Below are 20,681 nucleotides of genomic sequence, written 5' to 3' on the forward strand. Positions count from 1 at the left end.
CATTTAAGCATGGAAGAGGGCAACACTGTCTGCTAAAGTTCTGAAGGGTGCAGTGATTTCCCAAAGTTCAAAGTACTGACACCTTTAAAGAGGCAGCATTAAGAATAGGTTATATTCTAATGAGGCACTGATTTACCATGTACTTTGTTATAAACAAACCACACTGCCAGGTATAACAAAACTAAATTCATTTGGCATTAAAGGGCTTTTCCGGGACTATAGTCTTGATTACCAATCCTCAGGATAGGTCATGAATAGTTGATTGGTGGGTCTGCCGTTCAGGATTTCTGCTGATCAGTTAGTTGAAGAGGCTGTGACACTCAGGTGAGCATTGCAGCATCTCCTCAAGACTGTGACCTCACATACATCAGTCACCTGGTGTGAGAGCAGTGAAAGTGGACCCGAGTTGCAATACCAGGCACAGCCGCTATACAATATATGGTGCTATGTCTGGTATGGACTGAAATACAGCGGCACTCACTTAAACGCCACTGTTGCTTCAGTCAGCTCATTGGCGGGGATCCCGAGTGACAGACCCCTGCCAATCAAATATTGATGACCTATATTAAATATAGGTCATCAATAGTGTAGTGCTGGAAAACCCCTTTAAGGTTCTTTATGTTCAGTGCTTACTTGGCATGAGTATCGGCACCTTAAAAGGACCAGTAAATCTAAAAGTGCGTGATAAAGTGAAATGAAAAATATAGTTGCCTCCCACTGTTTGTCAGTCTGCAGCATTTTCTGCATAACCCTGAAACATTTTTCCTTATTCCTGGTTTATAGTGATTCTCACACATGGATCTGGTAGCTTTATTACTCCTGTGCAATAGGAAACTATCCGCTCCTGTATTTATCTTTCACTACAAATAAAAAATGTGGTCATAATGGTTAAGTAAGATAAATAACTTTTAAACCTACCATATGCCATTGATGAACCATGACCATCACTCACCAGTAGAACTGTCCCAACTTCACTTAGCGCTTATCTTGAGTGAATTAGACTTTCAGAAGTAAAGGTGCGTTTAGACACAACCATGATCGCTCAAAAGATGGCTTTTGAGTGATCATTTTGCATAAACCACTAATTGGTACTAATGCCTATTAGTACCAATTAGTAGTGTGTGAGCGGCCTGTAGTTGAATTTATTCAGAGGACCGCCTGCTGTTCTCTGAATAAATTCCTTTTGTTCTGCTGCGGGGCTGACTGCTGAGAACAGTTGATACAGTGCAATCAGCTGTTATCAGCGCTCCCTAGGCAGAGCACAGCATGTGGTCCTGCTTATCAGCTGCTCTGCTGAAGGACGGATTTCAAGCTGAACTGAAGTCCGTCGTTCAGCAAAAAACTAAAAGATGGGCACATTTACATGCAACGATTATCGCTTAAAAGATGGCTTTTGAGCGATAATCGTTGTGTCTAAATGGGCCTTAAGATATGATCCAATTGCTGCAGATGTTGCAGATGTAATTATTTATATGTTCATATGTACAGGTTGGGTATCAAGCGTACCCATTGGGTGCTGAGATTTTGAAACAGCTGACACCAGCCACAATCGTAGCTAGCTCCTCACCGATTGTGACTTTTGACAGCTTACAATCCTAGCTGTGACATGTAAGCTGTCACCCAGGGGGAAAGGTTAGGGTTTCTCCTCTGACTCCACCATCGCCTCACCCCCACCCATGAATATGATCACAGGGCGTTGACAGTTGCCATGGTAGCCCTGGGCTTAGTGAAGGCCATGTATTTAATGTTAAAAAATACAATATACTGCGATATTGAAGTATTACAATTTCAAGTCCCTTGAGGCTAAAACAATGTAAGATGAAGCCCTCCCACACCTGCATAGATTTAAAAAATTGTTTAAAAGTAGTAAAACCATACAATCTATAGTACCTAGTATGGTGCTGACCGCTGAAATTAACTTGACGTGTCGTTTTTACTGCACCATGATTGCCGTAAATGTTAATTCCCCCAAATAATAGCGCAACTGCATTTTTTTGTATTTCACCCCACTTAAAATTTTAAATTTTACCAATACATTTTATAATGATAAGAAGTTATCTCACCTCCCTTAGGTGCTTGCGGTGCTTGTGGTCTGTGCATGCAGAGAAAATCAAATACAGATCCGTTCTGCCATTCGGTCCTATGGCTTGTTTACATGACAGTGGATACATAGGGATCCGGACACGTTAAATGATTTTTCTTTGCTTTATTTTCTTCTTAAGCTTGTGCAATCAGGTACATGGTACAACAAGAACGCGTTTCGCCGTAATGCCTTGTTCACCTCAATGTATGTTGCATAACTACCTGATTTATAGGTTAAAAACAATTACTACTGATTCAAACTAGCTGATACGTTAACTCCTTCATTACATTTGGTTTGTTACAGGTTCTCTTCCCTCAGAACCTGCTACTTAACCCTTACTGAATAATTGACCCTTGCAGATCATTATATATCAAATCTAGAACCCTTGTGGCACTTTTGAACCTTTCAATAATGCAATCGTATTCTGCACCTAAAAAAAATTTCTTTTTAACTTATATTATGATATATATTCATCATTGGTTGAGACTAGAAACCTCTTATAGAATTTATACCCTATGTGACGACGATGAGACCATCACTGATAGACTTATACAATAGGTAAGTGTGTTAGACATATTGGTATTGGTATTAAATAACCCGCTTGCCGTAACATGGTCGCACTATGGCCACATAGGAAACCCACAAAAGTGGGAACACTTCTAATTTCTTCTGAAATTGTCACTATGTCTTAGTTTATAAATAAACATTCAATTCCTGTTAATTTTACATACATTGCATCACAACCGCAATTAAACCGCACGAAAACCGCATGAAAATGAAAAATTCTGAGAGCCTTCCCTATGACTATCTTAAAGGGGTTGTCCCGCGGCAGCAAGTGGGTCTATACACTTCTGTATGGCCATATTAATGCACTTTGTAATATACATCGTGCATTAATTATGAGCCATACAGAAGTTATAAGAAGTTTTTCACTTACCTGCTCCGTTGCTGGCGTCCTCGTCTCCATGGTTGCCGTCTAATTTTCGCCGTCTAATGGCCAAATTAGACGCGCTTGCGCAGTCCGGGTCTTCTTATCTTCTCAATGGGGCTCCGTGTAGCTCCGTGTAGCTCCGCCCCGTCACGTGCCGATTCCAGCCAATCAGGAGGCTGGAATCGGCAATGGACCGCACAGAAGCCCTGCGGTCCACGGAGGGAGAAGATGCCGGCGGCCATCTTCACCGGGTAAGTAAGAAGTCACCGGAGCGCGGGGATTCAGGTAAGCGCTGTCCGGTGATCTTTTTTAACCCCTGCATCGGGGTTGTCTCGCGCCGAACGGGGGGGGGGAATGAAAAAAAAAAAAAAAAACCAATTTCGGCGCGGGACAACCCCTTTAATATCTAGTTCGAAAAAAGACCATTATTCACTGCTAATTGATTGCTTATTTCATCATAACCGCAATGTAATTGCATAGCAATCGCATGGGAAACGCAGGACAGGGAAAGTTCTCAGAATCCCTCCTAAAAATATCTTCCTAATACAGTTTATAAACAAACATTAACCCTAGCTGGTTCCATGCTTCTTATACTATAACAATACTAAAATCGCATCGTAATCGCATATAAACCGCATGAAAATGACAATTCCCAGAATTCATTCTAAAACTATTTTAATATCTTGATGCATAAGTAAATATTTAATTTTTTGGATGTTTGTATATTAATCATATCACAACCACAATATTAGCATACTACAATCGCATAAAGATCAATTGGAAATAAAAGAGTCCTAGGATCTCTTTTACTGAGTGAATCCCATGTTTTAATTTGTAAATGGATATTTCTTTACTGATGACTAAATATTAACCCCATTATAATCATATTTTGATCATATATGAACTACGTGTGGACTGCATGTGAGGAGACTCGTCGGATTTTTAACCCATCGGTTTTTTAACATATTATTACTCCCAAAGTATGTGATACACTATTTATTATTAGTTCTCACTCGACAATTACCAAAGAGCCTTAGTACAGGTATAATAGATCTGTCTTTATATTTAACCCCTCTGGTTGCCTTGTGTTTAAAGTGAGTATCCAATAACCCTCTCGTTTGAGTACTGCTGAGTGATCCACTTTTTGTTTTCTTTGCTTAGTTATTCTTTCTATCCCAAAATATATCAGATTTTTCATACTCCCACCATGGACTTCTATAAAGTGTTTCGCTACTCCTGAATGGTTTTTGTTGCCCTTTTCCACATTTCTAATATATTATGTCATACGCGTTCGTAGTTTGCGTATAGTGCAACCTACATACATGAGTTTACATTCTGTGCACATTACCATATAGATTATGTTAAAGGAGTTGCAATTCATATATCCCTTAATTTGGAAATGTTTTTCCCCAGAGCTATCACAGAAACCATTACATTTATGTGCATATTTACATGTACTACATTTTACACTTCCACATTTTACAAATCCATTATGTGTTAACCAGTTCTTATTGGTACTAATTATTTTTGAAGAGAAAGAACTAGGAGATAACGTATCGTATAGATTACTACTTCTTTTTGCTACAACCCTTACACCCCTACCTAGAATGTCTCTGGTTATTCTATCTTGGTGCAGTACCGGTAGATATTTCAAAAATATTTTTTTAATACTGTAAAACTGTTCACTGAACCTTGTGGAGAACACTAATGGATTGTCTCCACTTCTATTTTTATTATGTGAATCTTCCAACAACTGATTTCTATGTTTTTTTTTTTTTTTCCATTTTACAGGATGTTTTCCCAAGGAGACTTTTTTTATATCCCCTTTCTTTCAACCTGTTAGTTATTTCAACTTCCGTTCTTTTGTAATCTTGTTTTAAAGAGCAAGACCTCTTAGCTCTAATCATTTCTCCCATTGGTATTGCATTAATCACATGCTGTGGATGCGCACTGCATGCATGTAATATTGTGTTACCCGCAGTTTCCTTTCTAAAGGGTTTGAACATAATTTTCCCATCCTCATTAGATCCTATTATAGTTAGGTCCAAGAAGGATACAGTATTTTCCTTCCATTCGCTGGTAAATCTCAAATTATACCTGTTTTTATTGATATAAGCCCCAAATTAATTCAAGGTGATGTTCATATCCTCTTGTACTTTTTTTGTCCAGATAATAATAATATCGTCAATATAACGAGCATACCACACCATGCGGTCCCTAAATGGATTATCATAACAAAAAATGAATTTAGTCTCCCAAAAACTCATTGTTAAATTTGCAATAGTTGGTGAGAAACGAGAGCCCATAGGTGCTCCCGATATTTGCAAATAATATTTGCTGTCAAACATAAAAAAATTATGTGTAAGAAGAAATTCAATAGATAATAAAATAAATTCTTTTAATTCCGTTGTGTAATTACTATGAAAATCTAAATGATATTTGACAGCCATCAGGGCCGCATGGTGCGGTATGCTCGAATATAAATCTACCACATCACATACAATCCAACATGAATCAAGATCCCATCTGAATTTTTCTAATTGCTTTATAACCATTTTACTGTCACGTAAATATCCAGGCACCCTCCCAACCAAAGCCTGCAGGGATCGGTCCACCCAAGAACTCAAACGCTCACAGGGTGAGCCGATCCCTGCTACTATTGGTCGGAAGGGAGGAGGAAAAATTTGTTTGTGGACTTTAGGTAGTCCATAAATGACGGCCATAGTTGGATTTTCTGGAACCAAAAAATCGGCCTCTCTGCCATCCAGCACGCCCATATTGAGACCTTTTGAAACAAGGATTTTTAATTCTTTCAAACAATCATCCGTTGGATCCACTTCCATTTTCTTGTAAACAGTCTCATTGGTCAAGATTTCATTTATTTGCGTGGCATAAAATGCAGAGTCCATTATTATAATGTTTCCACCTTTATCTGATTTTTTTTTTGGTTATATTATTATCCGTTAGTGCTTTTAATTCCTTCCTTTCTTTAGGTGTTAAGTTATCTTCATTCTTTGCAATTTTTACTTCATTTCTTTTTAAATCCAAAAGTTCTTGTTCAAGCACGAACTGGAAATCACTCATATGGTCAGATCTGGATTCAATAGGATAGAACTTTGGATTAGAGATCCTGAAATCCACTTTATTCTTTGTTGTGTTTTATGTGTATATCCACTTTCTTTTTCAAGATCTGTCAAATCTATTAAAGCTATGATTTCTTTTATATTTTTTTCCACGTATTCATTTTTCATATCCCATTCCATATTTGATTGTTTTTCATCATAATATCCTAGTTCTTTTTTTTATGTGGAAATGTCTCTTTACAGTGAGAGATCTTATAAAGCGATTGATATCTAATATTGTTTCAAAAACATTGAAGTTGTTTTTTGGTGCAAAGCTCAATCCTTTTTCTAAGATTTTTAATTGACTGTCCGAAATTATTAATGGGGATAGCACTATAACATTATTCCCTAGTGTCTTTTTCTCCTGTCTGGATACCTCCGGACTTGTGGATAACCTACTTTGTTTTTTTGTTGTTGGTATTTATTCCTGCGGTTTGGTTGCGTTATTGAATCGGGACTGGACGCTGTACAACTAGAGGAATCTTTCTCAGTTGCATAATCCTCCGTGTCAGTTGTCGAGAAGTGAGAACTAATAATAAATAGTGTATCACATACTTTGGGAGTAATAATATGTTAAAAAACCGATGGGTTAAAAATCCGACGAGTCTCCTCACATGCAGTCCACACGTAGTTCATATATGATCAAAATATGATTATAATGTGGTTAATATTTAGTCATCAGTAAAGAAATATCCATTTACAAATTAAAACATGGGATTCACTCAGTAAAAGAGATCCTAGGACTCTTTTATTTCCAATTGATCTTTATGCGATTGTAGTATGCTAATATTGTGGTTGTGATATGATTAATATACAAACATCCAAAAAATTAAATATTTACTTATGCATCAAGATATTAAAATAGTTTTAGAATGAATTCTGGGAATTGTCATTTTCCTGCGGTTTATATGCGATTACGATGCGATTTTAGTATTGTTATAGTATAATAAGCATGGAACCAGCTAGGGTTAATGTTTATTTATAAACTGTATTACGAAGATATTTTTAGGAGGGATTCTGAGAACTTTCCCTGTCCTGCGTTTCCCATGCGATTGCTATGCAATTACATTGCGGTTATGATGAAATAAGCAATCAATTAGCAGTGAATAATTGTCTTTTTTCGAACTAGATATTAAGATAGTCATAGGGAAGGCTCTCAGAATTTTTCATTTTCATGCGGTTTTCGTGCGGTTTAATTGCGGTTGTGATGCAATGTATGTAAAATTAACAGGAATTGAATGTTTATTTATAAACTAAGACATAGTGACAATTTCAGAAGAAATTAGAAGTGTTCCCACTTTCGTGGGTTTCCTATGTGGCCATAGTGCGACCATGTTACGGCAAGCGGGTTATTTAATACCAATACCAATATGTCTAACACACTTACCTATTGTATAAGTCTATCAGTGATGGTCTCATCGTCGTCACATAGGGTATAAATTCTATAAGAGGTTTCTAGTCTCAACCAATGATGAATATATATCCTAATATAAGTTAAAAAGAAATTTTTTTTAGGTGCAGAATGCGATTGCATTATTGAAAGGTTCAAAAGTGCCACAAGGGTTCTATATTTGATATTTGATATATAATGATCTGCAAGGGTCAATTATTCAGTAAGGGTTAAGTAGCAGGTTCTGAGGGAAGAGAACCTGTAACAAACCAAATGTAATGAAGGAGTTAACGTATCAGGTAGTTTGAATCAGTAGTAATTGTTTTTAACCTATAAATCAGGTAGTCATGCAACATACATTGAGGTGAACAAGGCATTACGCCGAAACGCGTTCTTGTTGTACCATGTACCTGATTGCACAAGCTTAAGAAGAAAATAAAGCAAAGAAAAATCATTTAACGTGTCCAGATTTCTATGTATCCATTGTCAATACATTTTATGGTGCAGTAAATGGTGCCATTAAAATAAATTACTTTGCCTGCAACAGAACAAGTTCTCATGACTAGTTGACAAAAAAATAAAATATTAGGGCTCTGGAAAGGTGAGGATGAAAAAAATGAAACCGTGAAAAATGGCTGGTAGTTAAATGGTTAAACCATTACTTCTAAAGGACCTATCTTTAGAGAGAATCAGTGGGGTTGGCTGCCATGCTTGACTGCTGACTATCTCCTGTGGTTTTTTTTTTTCTTTTCACCTTTCTTCTCCCAGATGGGATATTAAAAGCTCTGACTCCTGGCACGCTGAATGGATCAACTGGGCAGTCCCCACCATTTACTTTCAGTGAGTGACGTTAAACTGTCATTCAAGTCCGATGTAACCGACTCACAGTAAGCCTGGGTTCTGACACGCCGGATTCCCAGCAGAAATCTCACGGTTTGGGCGCAGCGAAAAATAGAGGAGAGCGCGGCTGCAGCGGAGGAAGAAAAAGAATCCACATGCTGCGGCCGGCTAATCCACACCGCAGCGCCGGCTTCTGCCGGCTTTGCCGCGGTGGATTTGCCGTCCTGTGTGGACGAGATTTCTGAGAAATCTGGTCCACATGGCTGGCTAATCCAAGGATTATCCGCCGCAGCCGGATTTGCCGCGGCGAAATTCCGGATGGAATTTCCACGGCAAATCCGTCCCGTGTGAACCCAGCCTAAATGTAAGGGACTGCCGAGCATTGCAACTAGTCTTGCTGATTTTCTAATGTAACAGGTACTCTTTAATACGTATAAAGAGTGCTGTATTCTGGCATGAGTGGGAACTGTAATAAGCAGTGTGGTCATGGTCTAAAAGCTTTATTTATCTTGTTGTGTAGCTGGTTGAGAGGTTTTGGAAACCACTTGTGGATCCCCTGAAAGCCTGCTTAAGAGTTCAGCAGAGATCGTTTCCAGCCTCCGTCCAGCTTCATCATGGGATCTTGGGGTAAGTGCCATTTGATAAAACGTGATTTCATCTGTGTTTGTTACAGTATGCTTTGCTCATGCCGGTAGAGTTATCAATAAAGCCAAAAAGTTGTTTGATTTTTTTTTCAGTGATGAGCTTCAAATCTTATAAAAAGGCACAAACAACACAAAAATCCAATCAGAAAAAATAGATATTTACTACAGTAATGCAGAAATACAAAATGACAAAACCAGAAAGGCAGTGGGAGATGAGGAAGGTAAACAAGTGGCTCCAGAGTTAGTGTAGGAAGGAGGGGTTTGGGTTCCTGGAGAACTGGGCTGACTTTGCTGTTGGCTACAGGCTCTACCATAGGGATGGGCTGCATCTCAATGGGGAGGGTGCAGCTTTGCTGGGGGAGAAGATGGCTAGAAGGTTGGAGGAGTGTTTAAACTAGGGACTGGGGAGAGGGGAAATGGAAAGATAGACAGGAAGATAGTGTAGACAGAGATCTAGGACTAAGTGATGAGAATAGGGGGGGGGAGCAGAGGGAGGAGTTAGTACAGTTAGAACTGGCAGAATAGTTAATCGAGATACACTTAAAAGAAAAAAAAAAACCAATACCTTCTAAGATGTATGGAGGACTATGGTTAAATTGTTACCAATCCCACCACCGCCTTATCAACTTTTATTGATATGTAATAAAATATATTAGAGTCGCAATGAGTTCAAAAAGATCAAAGTCTCAATGTAGTGTGAGTGAATGTAATACAATAGACAAAATCAGTCTAAGAGAAACAATATACTGCCTTGCTGATTAGGCACAAATATCAGGATCACGACTAACACTGCCACATGGTAGCGTGCACCATTTGCAGCACACTGCTATGTGCTAAAGATATGGCAAGTGATTGGATCCCTGCATGAACTGCCAGCATGTTTGATAAATGCTGCCAGATAAACTAAGTCTGAGATGAGGTTTTACACGAGAGACCATATGGGGCTCTGTGTTAAAAGACCAGCTCCCCTATCTAGTTTCACCAGAACTCTGGCGTCATCAGGTGTATGTAAACCGGCTGAACCAGATGGACATTGTCTTCATTCAGCCCAACATACTATGTTATATTGTTTCTCTTAGACCGCTTTTTTTATCGTATTGCATTCACTCACACGACATTAAGACTCTGATCTTTTAATTTATTGCTGCGCTAATATATTTATTACATATCAATAAAAGTTACTTGACATTCCAGAGGGGCTGCAGGTCGGACTGCTTCCATTGACTAGAATGGAAGCTGTCTGTGCAGAATGCGGGCAAAAATACAACATGCTGCAATTTAAAATGAAAGGTCACTAGAGATGAGCGAGCATACTCACTAAGGGCAATTGCTCGAGCGAGCATTGCCCTTAGCGAGTACCTGCCCGCTCGAGAGACAAGGTTCGGGTGCCGGCACGGGGGAGCGGTGAGTAGCGGCAGTCAGCAGGGGGGAGCCGGGGGGAGAGAGGAAGAGAGAGATCTCCCCTCCGTTCCTCCCCGCTCTCCCCCGCAGCTCCCTGCCCACCGCCGGCACCCAAACCTTGTCTCAAGCGGGCAGGTACTCACTAAGGGCAATGCTCGCTTGAGCAATTGCCCTTAGCGAGTATGCTCGCTCATCACTAAATGTCACATAAGATGCAAAGGGATAATGTAAACTCTCACAGCATTGATGGCTGCCTTAGGCCATGAGGAATAAAAGTGTTGTTACTTTTACAAATTTGGTCCCTGGATGCTGACTATTTTTTCGTTATTTGGACTGAATCTGGGATATGGGTACGATCCATTTCAAGGCTTACATCACCTACAAAAATAACTCACTCCACCAGACGTTGGTTTATGAATGAGTGCTGCTGTGTACTGTTTCTACTTGTATTCACTAAATGCCACCAGTCTAACCCAGGAAGAAGTGCAGAGCTGTCTTAAAAAGATTAAAGTGGACAAATTATTGGGTCCTGATTGCATACACCACTGGGTTCTAGGGGAATTAAGTAACGTGATAGATAGCCCATTCTTTATATTTATGGACTCTATAGTGACGGGGTCTGTTCCAGTGGATTGGTGCCTAGCCAATGTGGTGCCGATATTTAAAAAATGGATCTAAAAGTGAACCAGGAAACTACAGGCTAGTAAGTCTTACTTTTATTGTGGGTAGAATGTTTGAAGGGTTTCTAAGAGATGCTATCCTGGAGTACCTCAAGGAAAATATCTGTATAACTCTGCATCAGCACAGGTTTATGAGAGATCGCTCCTGTCAAACCAACCTGATCAGCTTCTACGAGAAGGTAAGTTCTAGACTGGATCGGGGAGAGTCACTTGATCTTGTGTATCTGGACTTTTTCAAAGCGTTTGATACTGTGTCACATAAAAGGTTGGTGTAAGTGGGTAAATAACTGGCTCAGTGAAAGAAAGCAGAGGGTGGGTATAAATGGTACATACTCTAATAGGGTCACTGTTACTAATGGGCCCTATTCTTTTTAATAAATGTATTAATAACCTGGTAGAAGGATAGGATCATTTGGTGCATCAAAAGATGTCTTGGGGCGCATGGCGAGAACATTGTTCTTCCACTTTACAAGTCACTGGTCAGACCACACATGGAATATTGTGGAAAGTTTTGGGCATCGGCACTCAAGAAGGACATATCAGAGCTTGAGCGCGTACAAAAGTGAGCAACTAAAGTAATAAATGGAATGGGCGGACTACAATATCTGGAGAGGTTATCAAAATTTTTTTTTTTTTCAAATAAAAAAAAACAAAACAAAGTTGAGGGAAGACCTAATAACTACGTACAAATATATCAGAAGAAAATATACAAGATTTCTACCATGATTTAATTTTTATTATATTAAAAACTCCCAGCTAGCGGTGAGGGCGCTTACCGGCCTTCACAGCTAGCCGTGAGTTATCAAATCACAGGTGGCAGAAGCATGAGGAGAGCCGCCGGCCGGGCAGGAGGAAAGGCATGAGAGAATGGACTCGTATAACACAACCACCGGCGGCGGCCAGGAATATCAGGGTCTCAGCCCCCAAAGCAGAGGGAGCAGACATTACATATAAGCTGTTAGAGGAGCATGTCTCCACCAGCATGCCCATCAGAAGATGAGTGTGTGGGAACCAGTGGGAAGCTTTTTGGCATGACCTGGGCATTACCTGTAGTAGAGGTAGCCCAACCCATACTTCCGGTATAGACCTACTACATTAGTACCGTTGATCGGCAGGGGTCCACCATCTGGAACCCACACCAATCAACTGTTTGCCAGACTGCTGATGTAGTACAGAGCAAAAGCAGACAGTTTATTACACACTGCAGCCCACCGAATGGGAACAGTGTCTGAAATGCCATTGTGGCCTGCTGCTGTTTGCTTCTGGCTCCACACACTTAAGCAGTAGCCTGGCAAATGGTGGGGGTCCTCGGAGGTGGACCTCTGGTTATCAGTTACTGATAACCTATCCTGAGGGTAGGTCATCAATAGTTCAGACATGAAAAAAAAAATTTTAATTAAAGTTATGCAATTTCTCACTTTGTTCAAATGAGGACATAGCAGACCTTTTGGGGACACTTAACAATACTGTCAGTTCCAGAGGAAATGTAGACTCCTGAGACAGACTGTAGAGCTAATCTGAGTTTGCCATAACCCAGCTCCAGCTACTTGGCTCTTTGCAATGATGGAATCGCCAGGTCAGGAACAGGACTGTCTTTGCTGTTTCCTGATCAATGCTTGCACAGTGCTCTTTGAATACTGTGTGACCAATAATCAGGAAGGCAGAGATGGGTAATATACAGCAGTTCTCTCTTACAGCAGGCTCCTCTTAGCAGTTAAAGTCTCATGCTGCCTCACTGGATCTACCAGACATGTTACAGATTAGCAAATCCTGTTGCATTGTAAATTGATTGTATTGTTAACTGAGGGACCACTGTATATCATAAAATGTCACTTTTATGTGTCTCTAAAGGTGAAGTATCACTTAACACGTACAGGGGACAACCCTACGCGATGATCGTCTGTCTGTCACTCAACACACATTTCTGTTCCTGCTAGTGTTTGTCGGATGCAGTTTTTCTGGTCTTACTGTATGCGGTCATAATCTTCCACTACCTGTGTTACAGAGGCAACCACCATGCGGACCCCAACAGTTTGATGGCATTGGCATTCCGTCAGCTCTGCCATGATTCGCACTGAGCTGCCCTTTTTGCCATACCGTATATACTTGAGTATTAGCCGACCCAAGTATAAGTTCGAGGCACCTAATTTTAACACAGAAAACTAGGTGCCTTGAGTATAAGTAGGTTAAAAAAAAATCCCCAAAACCGCAATACTCACCTCGCAGTTGGCGTCTGAGTCCCCCGCACGATGGTCTTTCCAGCGGTGCGGCAAGCTGCTCTGTAATTCTCTCTGCTATCATCTCTCTCTGCTAAATGGAGCTTTGAATTTCTACACCGTCAGCAAGTAAGCTCCAAGAAGAAAGTCCGATAGCAGCACAAATTGTGAGACCCCAACCAGGGGCTGGGCATACAGCATGCAATAACCAAAGCGAAGTGACTGGATCCTTGTCACTACAAGAAGTGTTTACCATAAAGAAGAAAAAGCTTCAGCAGCATCCAAGGTGCAAATTCAGTATCCAAAAGGTTTTATTTTCCCATCACAGAAAACAAGCAGGCAACGTTTCGGCCATGTTGGCCTTTGTCAAGCTCAATCACAATGGTGTGTAGCCACATATACATAGTAACACAGTAAAGCAATTAACAAATCAAAACCCTCCACCTAATCAACAATCCCTCCTTCCAGCAGATGTTCATTTACATACAATTAGTGCCATCTGCGGTGCCAGTGTCTCTCTCCTCCTCGGGGCTGTCATCTTCACAGGCGTCCCACAAGTGCTTAGTGCCGGCGTCCGCTTCCTCCTACTGGGCATGCGCGGGATAACCGCTGGTATCGCGTTGATCGACCGTTGCGTCATTCACTTTGTCATAGGTGACGTCAGCGCGATCACAATGTGCATGTGCCGGTATCCTATGACAGTCGCTCTGCGGAGAGCAAATACATCTCACGAGACATCCCTTCACAGCAACTTATGGATCCGTCCGGGACTCATTCTCAGATATACATCCTATAAACATTAGATCTATTTCATATCAGCGATCCTATCCAGACCATGTGCATAGTTGGTAATGCGCATATGCATTGCAGTTAGATAGCAAATTTAATTTACATAAACCCCAAAGAGATAATGTCTAAGATCACATATACATAGTGTGTCAATTTTCAAAAAAATGGGTTTTTTTCCCTCAAAAAATAAAAAAAATTTTTTTTTTTTTTACATGGAGGTGACATGCAACCATACATGATTCATCCAATCCATATAGTGTATTATACAGACATTTAATCATGTCTTAATAAATGGATCCAAATTTATATAATAATTGTTACTATAGCAATACAATATGCAATTTATGGTTGTATTAAAGATGCTGACTGTGACATCAAGGTTTTGTATATAGTCCAAGCATCATTCACGTGGTCACATGTCAACCACATGTACACATACCATATATGCAGCGAATACAGACCCTATTATATGACGTGTATCACACAGAATTGAAATATCAGTTATGAATAAATCCCCATAGATTATCCAATTTTCAAAATATGCCACGATGTGTAAAACACCAGGAGAGTGATACTGGAACCATTTATGAAGTTATCTGCAAAAATAAGAGAAAAAGAGAGGTATATTAAAATACACCAACATATAATTAGAAACAATAAGCTTCATTACCGTTAATGAGTCCCAAATAGATCTTAGTTAGAGGTGAGGCAGATAGACATATTCCATGTTTAACCCTTTGGGGGACATCGTATCCAACTCGTAAATCCAACGCAACTCCCGTTTCTTTAGGAGAAGCGCACGATTGCCACCTCTGGGAGAAGGAGGAACATGGTCAATTATTCTAAATTTGAATTGACTAATTGAGTGGCCCCGTTCAACGAAATGCCGTGACACCGGCAATGTCAAATTTTTGGTTCTGATCGTACTCTTGTGATTCACCATTCGCGTCCTCACCTCAAGGGTGGTTTCCCCCACATAACCCAATGCACAAGGACAAGTTATGAGGTAGACAACGAATGATGAATCACAAGAGTACCGATCATTGATGTGGTAAACGTTACCATGGAGGGGGTGACAAAAACGATCACCCTTTTGTAGATTGCCACAAACAGAGCAGCATAAACAGGGAAAATTACCCTTTCTTGTGGGCAATAAAGTACGTTGTATCGGTGGTTTATAATGTGCGTAAAACGAGTACACAAGTTGGTCGCCAATGTTCCTCCCTCTCCTATAAGCCATCATTGGTTTGTTGACAAATTCAGGAACCATAGAGCCACTCAAAGCCAAAATCGGCCACTGTTTACCAATTATGCCCTTTATTTTCGTGACATGTTATTATAGGTGGAGATAAAGGGGATACGTTGCATGTCTCGCTTTATCTTCGATTTTGTCAATAATGTCGTTTGTGTAAGAGGTTTAATCTTGTCTTTAGTCTCATGTAACAGAGATTCTTGATAGCCTCTATGTATAAATTTACTCATCATCTCTTGTAGTCTAACATCTACCGTGTCGTCATGCGCAATACTACGCACAAGTAGAAATTGACTCCACGGTAGAGATCTAATGGTAGAGAGAGGATGGTCACTACCAAATTGTAGGAGGCTATTGCGGTCTGTGACCTTCGTAAAGCGGTCCGTGCGTAATGTGTTGTCCTTTTTGATAACAAGGGTATCCAAAAATTGGATTTCCGTATATGAATAGGACAAAGTAAATTGGAGTTCGGGATATATTGAGTTAAGAAAGGAATGAAATTCCTGTAACTCACCAAGAGTGCCATCCCATAGGAGGAAGATGTCGTCTATGTATCGCCACAAGCACCTAAGGTGGGTGCTGTAGACAGATACATAGACGAACATCTCCTCAAAGGCGCGCATGTAAGTGTTGGCATAACTTGGCGCCATATTGGAGCCCATAGACGACATCTTCCTCCTGCCCAAAGCTACATAGATATTGGATCGAAATATGCGAAATAATTAATACAACATTCGGAATAACTTTGGATCTCACACCGTTTGTGTGCATTCTGGGCTACATCCACGACTTAGCATTAGATGAAAACGAAAAGCTAGCAGTAGCCAGACTGCTATATATGGCAAGAAAAACGATTGCGCAGCACTGGCTGGATGAAGACCCTCCCACAATGTGTCAATTTAAAAATAAAGTTGCCCAAATACTTTCATGGGAAAAAAACATATGTTAAATGCGAAAATAGCCAAAAATATTACGATATATGGCTTAGATGGATACAGGCTCAAACCAGAGCAAATCTAGGACAGAGAGTGGGATAGGAAGTGCACGGGCGGAGAGAGATATGGAATGCCGTGTGGGTCAGCATCTGTAACTATGACATCTGACCCGGAAGGGAAGGGGAAGTAAATAAATAAAAGGACCATAAATAAATAAATGAAAAAAACACAAAAGAGGAGTGTGGGAGGCGGCAAAAAATATAGATGGTTTATTGAAAGAGGAAACAGAACAATGGTTATAATAACAAATCTTTGTTGACATATGGTACACGGAAATATGTGAGGAGGAATAGAGAGCGAGAGATCAAATAACTGATGATGGCATTTGTTCACCCCACCCCCGGGCCGAGCAGGAACAATCTGCATTTGTATCTGGACGACGAGAGAAAAGAAAACAAAGAAGAAAACTATTATGGAACTATAAAACTATAATGGACATTTATCGTTTAAAACCCTCTTTGTTTATAACATAACCAGAATACGAGATGGAACTTACTGAACCTAAGCTACTCCTATATACTGGACCAATTGTTAAGAGAGAGACCGAGGGAGGGAGGAGGGGGTTGGGGAGGGAAACAGTTATGTACAATGATGACAATATATTTGAAATATATAAAAGAAAAGTTGGAAATGTTCAATAAAAATATCTAATTTTAAAAAAAAAAGAAAAATGGAGGGTGAATTGGCCAGGTTGGATCTTTTTCAACTTATTTGATATCCCCTCCCTTTAATTCCTTTATAGGAAAGGACAGAAATTGTAGCACATGTTATATGTAGAAGATACTTAAGTCTCAGTCACTGTAGTATTACCAAGTTTGGCCAGCAGCAACAACCAGCAGTAACCCAGAAGGGATGATGGAATCCCAACTCCAATCGGTCTGCACGCCACTCAGAATAGGTTTTAGACCAAAACCTCAACGCAACAATCTAAAAAAAAAAAGATCGAATGGCAGCAGTTGTGGATGCAAAAAACAGACAAAATGTATTCCTCCATGAAAGCTAAGGAAACAACGTTTCGACCCAAGTGGTCTTGGAACTTGAAAAAAAACACTTGGGTCATAACGTTATTTCCTTAGCTTTTATGGAGGAATACATTTTGTCTGTTTTTTGCATCCACAACTGCTGCCACTCGATCATTTATTTCTGGATAAGTCTTCGTCACTGATGTATGCAAAATTTTACCTCTTAATGAGCCTTTTTTTTTTTTTTAAGCATCCAACACTAATGCTGGTTTAGACACAACGATTATCACTCAAAAGATGTCTTTTGAGCCATTATAATCGTTGTGTGCCTTTACAGGGTAAGGTGATCGCTCAAGTTTTGAGCGATCAGTCTGCACTCTGAGCGGGGTATGCAGAAGACAAGCGTAGCCGCTTGTCTTCTGCATCCAGTTGTTCTCTTCTTGGAGCGCTCAGCTGGTATACAGCTGACCACTCCGAATGGGGTATGCAGAACACAGCTGGACCGCTGTGTTCTTTACACCCCAGCTGTTCACGGAGCGCTCAGCTAGTATACAGCTGTGCGCTCCGTGCGAAGTATGTAGAATACAGCTGGATCGCTGTGTTGACGGAGCAGGATACAGCTGAAACAATAGTATTAGCTGTATCCCACTGTGAACTCCTGATAAGGCTCATCGTTGTCTTTCAGCATGCTCAACGATCAAAGTAAATTGCATAAAGCACCACATATCCTGGTGTCCGGCTGTCCGTGATGATCTCAGCAGTCTGTCTCCTAATAACCGTCCTAGTCTGATGTTTCACTCACAGCCAGAGAATCCTGCTGTCATAATATTCCAGACCCAGGAAGCATTGAGCATTTTATGGAGCTTCAATTATACCACGTCAAAGTAACAAAGAGCTAATTCAATACCAGGTCCAGTATAAATAAAGGAAAAAGCACATCCGAGAGCTGTGTGCGTGACATCTTATGCTGAACAAAAAGATTGTCCCTTCGATTCCTGGAACCACACACATCCTTTCCAACTAAACTAAAAAGGCAAGTGAGGCCAAATTAAAAAATATAAACATCACAACATAAATGTTTGGCTCAAAAACTTACTTAAAACCATAAACCAGGGGCGCACAACTTTTTCTGGTCTGTGGGCCATTTTACTATACCAAACCACTTGCAAAGATCACTAGGATATTCCCATCGGAGACAATTATTATATATCCTAAGTATATGCCATAATCAAAGTAAGTTCCACTTCTAGGACTCCCCACCTATTGGGAGAATGAGGGTTACTTTTTCCCCCCAATCAGCAGTTTAGAAAGGAGGAGACAATGCATGTAACTCTCTCCGTTATAGATGGATGTTGAGGTAATGGCCTGGCATTTCATAAGTCCTATAAACTATAATGGAGAGAGACGCATACATATACGGTGCCCTTAATTTATATACTCACTCCTGGAGTGCCAAATGTGTCAAGAGACTTTATTCTCCTAATATACAGGTGACCCAGACATGACTACACAGTGCACCCTTAGCACTTGCCCTAATATATATTGACCAAAACATGGCTATACAGTGCACACTTAATATAAAGGGACCAAGACATGGCTATACAGTGCACCCTTAGTACTTTTCCTAATATATAGGGGACCCAGACATGACTACACAGTGCACCCTTAGTACTTGCCCTAATATATAGGGACCAAGACATGGCTATACAGTGCAAGCTTAGTACTTGTCCTAATATATAGGGACCTAGACATGGCTACACAGTGCACCCTTAGCACTTGTCCTAATATATAGGGACCAAGACATGGCTATACAGTGCACCCTTAGTACTTGCCCTAATATATAGGGGACCCAGACATGACTCCACAGTGCAAGCTTAGTACTTGTCCAAATATATAGGGACCTAGACATGGCTACACAGTGCACCCTTAGTACTTGCCCTAATATAAAGGGACCCAGACATGACTACACAGTGCAACCTTAGCACTTGTCCTAATATATAGGGACCAAGACATGACTACACAGTGCACCCTTAGTACTTGTACCAATATGTACGAGACCCAGACATGTCTACACAGTGCACCCTTAGTACTTGTTGTAATATATAGGGGACCCAGACATAGCTCCACAGTGCACCCTTAGTACTTGTGCTAATATATAGGGGACCCATACATGGATCCACAGTGCAACCTTAGTACTTTCCTAATTTATAAGGGACCCAGACATGTCTACACAGTGCACCCTTAGTATTTGTCCTAATATATAGGGGAAGCAGACATGTCTACACAGTGCAAGCTTAGTACTTGCCCTAATATATAGGGGACTGAGACATGGCTATACAGTACACCATTAGTACTTGTCCTAATATATAGGGACCAAGACATGGCTATACAGTGCACCCTTAGTACTTTTCCTAATATATAGGGATCAAGACATGGCTTTACAGTGCACCCTTAGTACTTGTCCTAATATATAGGGACCTAGACATGGCTACACAGTGCACCCTTAGTACTTGCCCTAATATATAGGGGACCCAGACATGTCTACACAGTGCACCCTTAGTACTTGTCCATTTTTGATACCTTTCTATGTGCCACTCCTCTTCATCCTGACATGGAAACTACATGTGAGCTGCCACGTATATATTTCTGTGTTCAGATTATTGGGGACTGCACAGAATGGCAGTGTGGTCCGCATGTGTCCCCCGGGCCGCATGTTGTGCACCCCTGCCATAAACAATGTTACCTGCCTATAAGAGACAAGTTCATTCCTAGCAGATTAGAAGAGGCCTCCCACCTTAAATTCTCAATTTAACCACTTAGAGTGTAAGGCAACTTACTCATACTGTATATCTAACTTGGTTCTCGTCTTTTCAGACAAATTTCCCTTTCTTCCCTTTTGGAAAGGCGTTTCCCTGTCAACAATCTTAAATCTTAGTTAAGATAGATTGGGGCAGATTTATTTTTGAAAATTCAACAGTTTTCCAGTGGCGATTGTTGTGCCATATTTATCAGTGTTTTTAGACCTTTTTGGATACTCAACAAAGGGGTGGGACGTAAATGTGACACTATGTGCCAAAAATTGAATCAAAATTTAGGCTGAATTTTGGCTTAATTTTTGTTGTAAAATAAGCAAAATAATAGGTGGTATAAAGTTAAACTAGACAACCTAAAGATGTGAGTTAGATTTCAAAGTTTAAAAAAAAAAGCCTAATCCTATATTGTTTACCTGTGCTCGGGTGCACAAAAGTATTTGCTTTCAGCATATTGTTACAATTCAACCTAAACAGGAAAAACATCTCTTCTGAAAAATGGGAGCTCCCAGCTTGGGTTTCAAATCTGTATGCAGAACTCCACCCTTCAAATTATTTTCGCTCTT

At 40.3% G+C, this 20,681-nt stretch overlaps 1 protein-coding gene across 1 annotated transcript in view; it reads left to right on the plus strand.

Moving 5' to 3' along the window:
• Positions 1-20,681, plus strand: part of FUZ (fuzzy planar cell polarity protein) — a 59,786-nt gene that overhangs the window by 25,679 nt on the left and 13,426 nt on the right. The window contains exon 8 of the mRNA XM_066607228.1: positions 8,887-8,993. Within this exon, the coding sequence (XP_066463325.1) occupies positions 8,887-8,993 (107 nt within the window). The remainder of the gene's footprint in view (positions 1-8,886; positions 8,994-20,681) is intronic.

This window comes from Eleutherodactylus coqui, chromosome 6 (genome assembly GCF_035609145.1).
Source record: "Eleutherodactylus coqui strain aEleCoq1 chromosome 6, aEleCoq1.hap1, whole genome shotgun sequence".
In the NCBI taxonomy this organism is placed as follows: domain Eukaryota; kingdom Metazoa; phylum Chordata; class Amphibia; order Anura; family Eleutherodactylidae; genus Eleutherodactylus; species Eleutherodactylus coqui.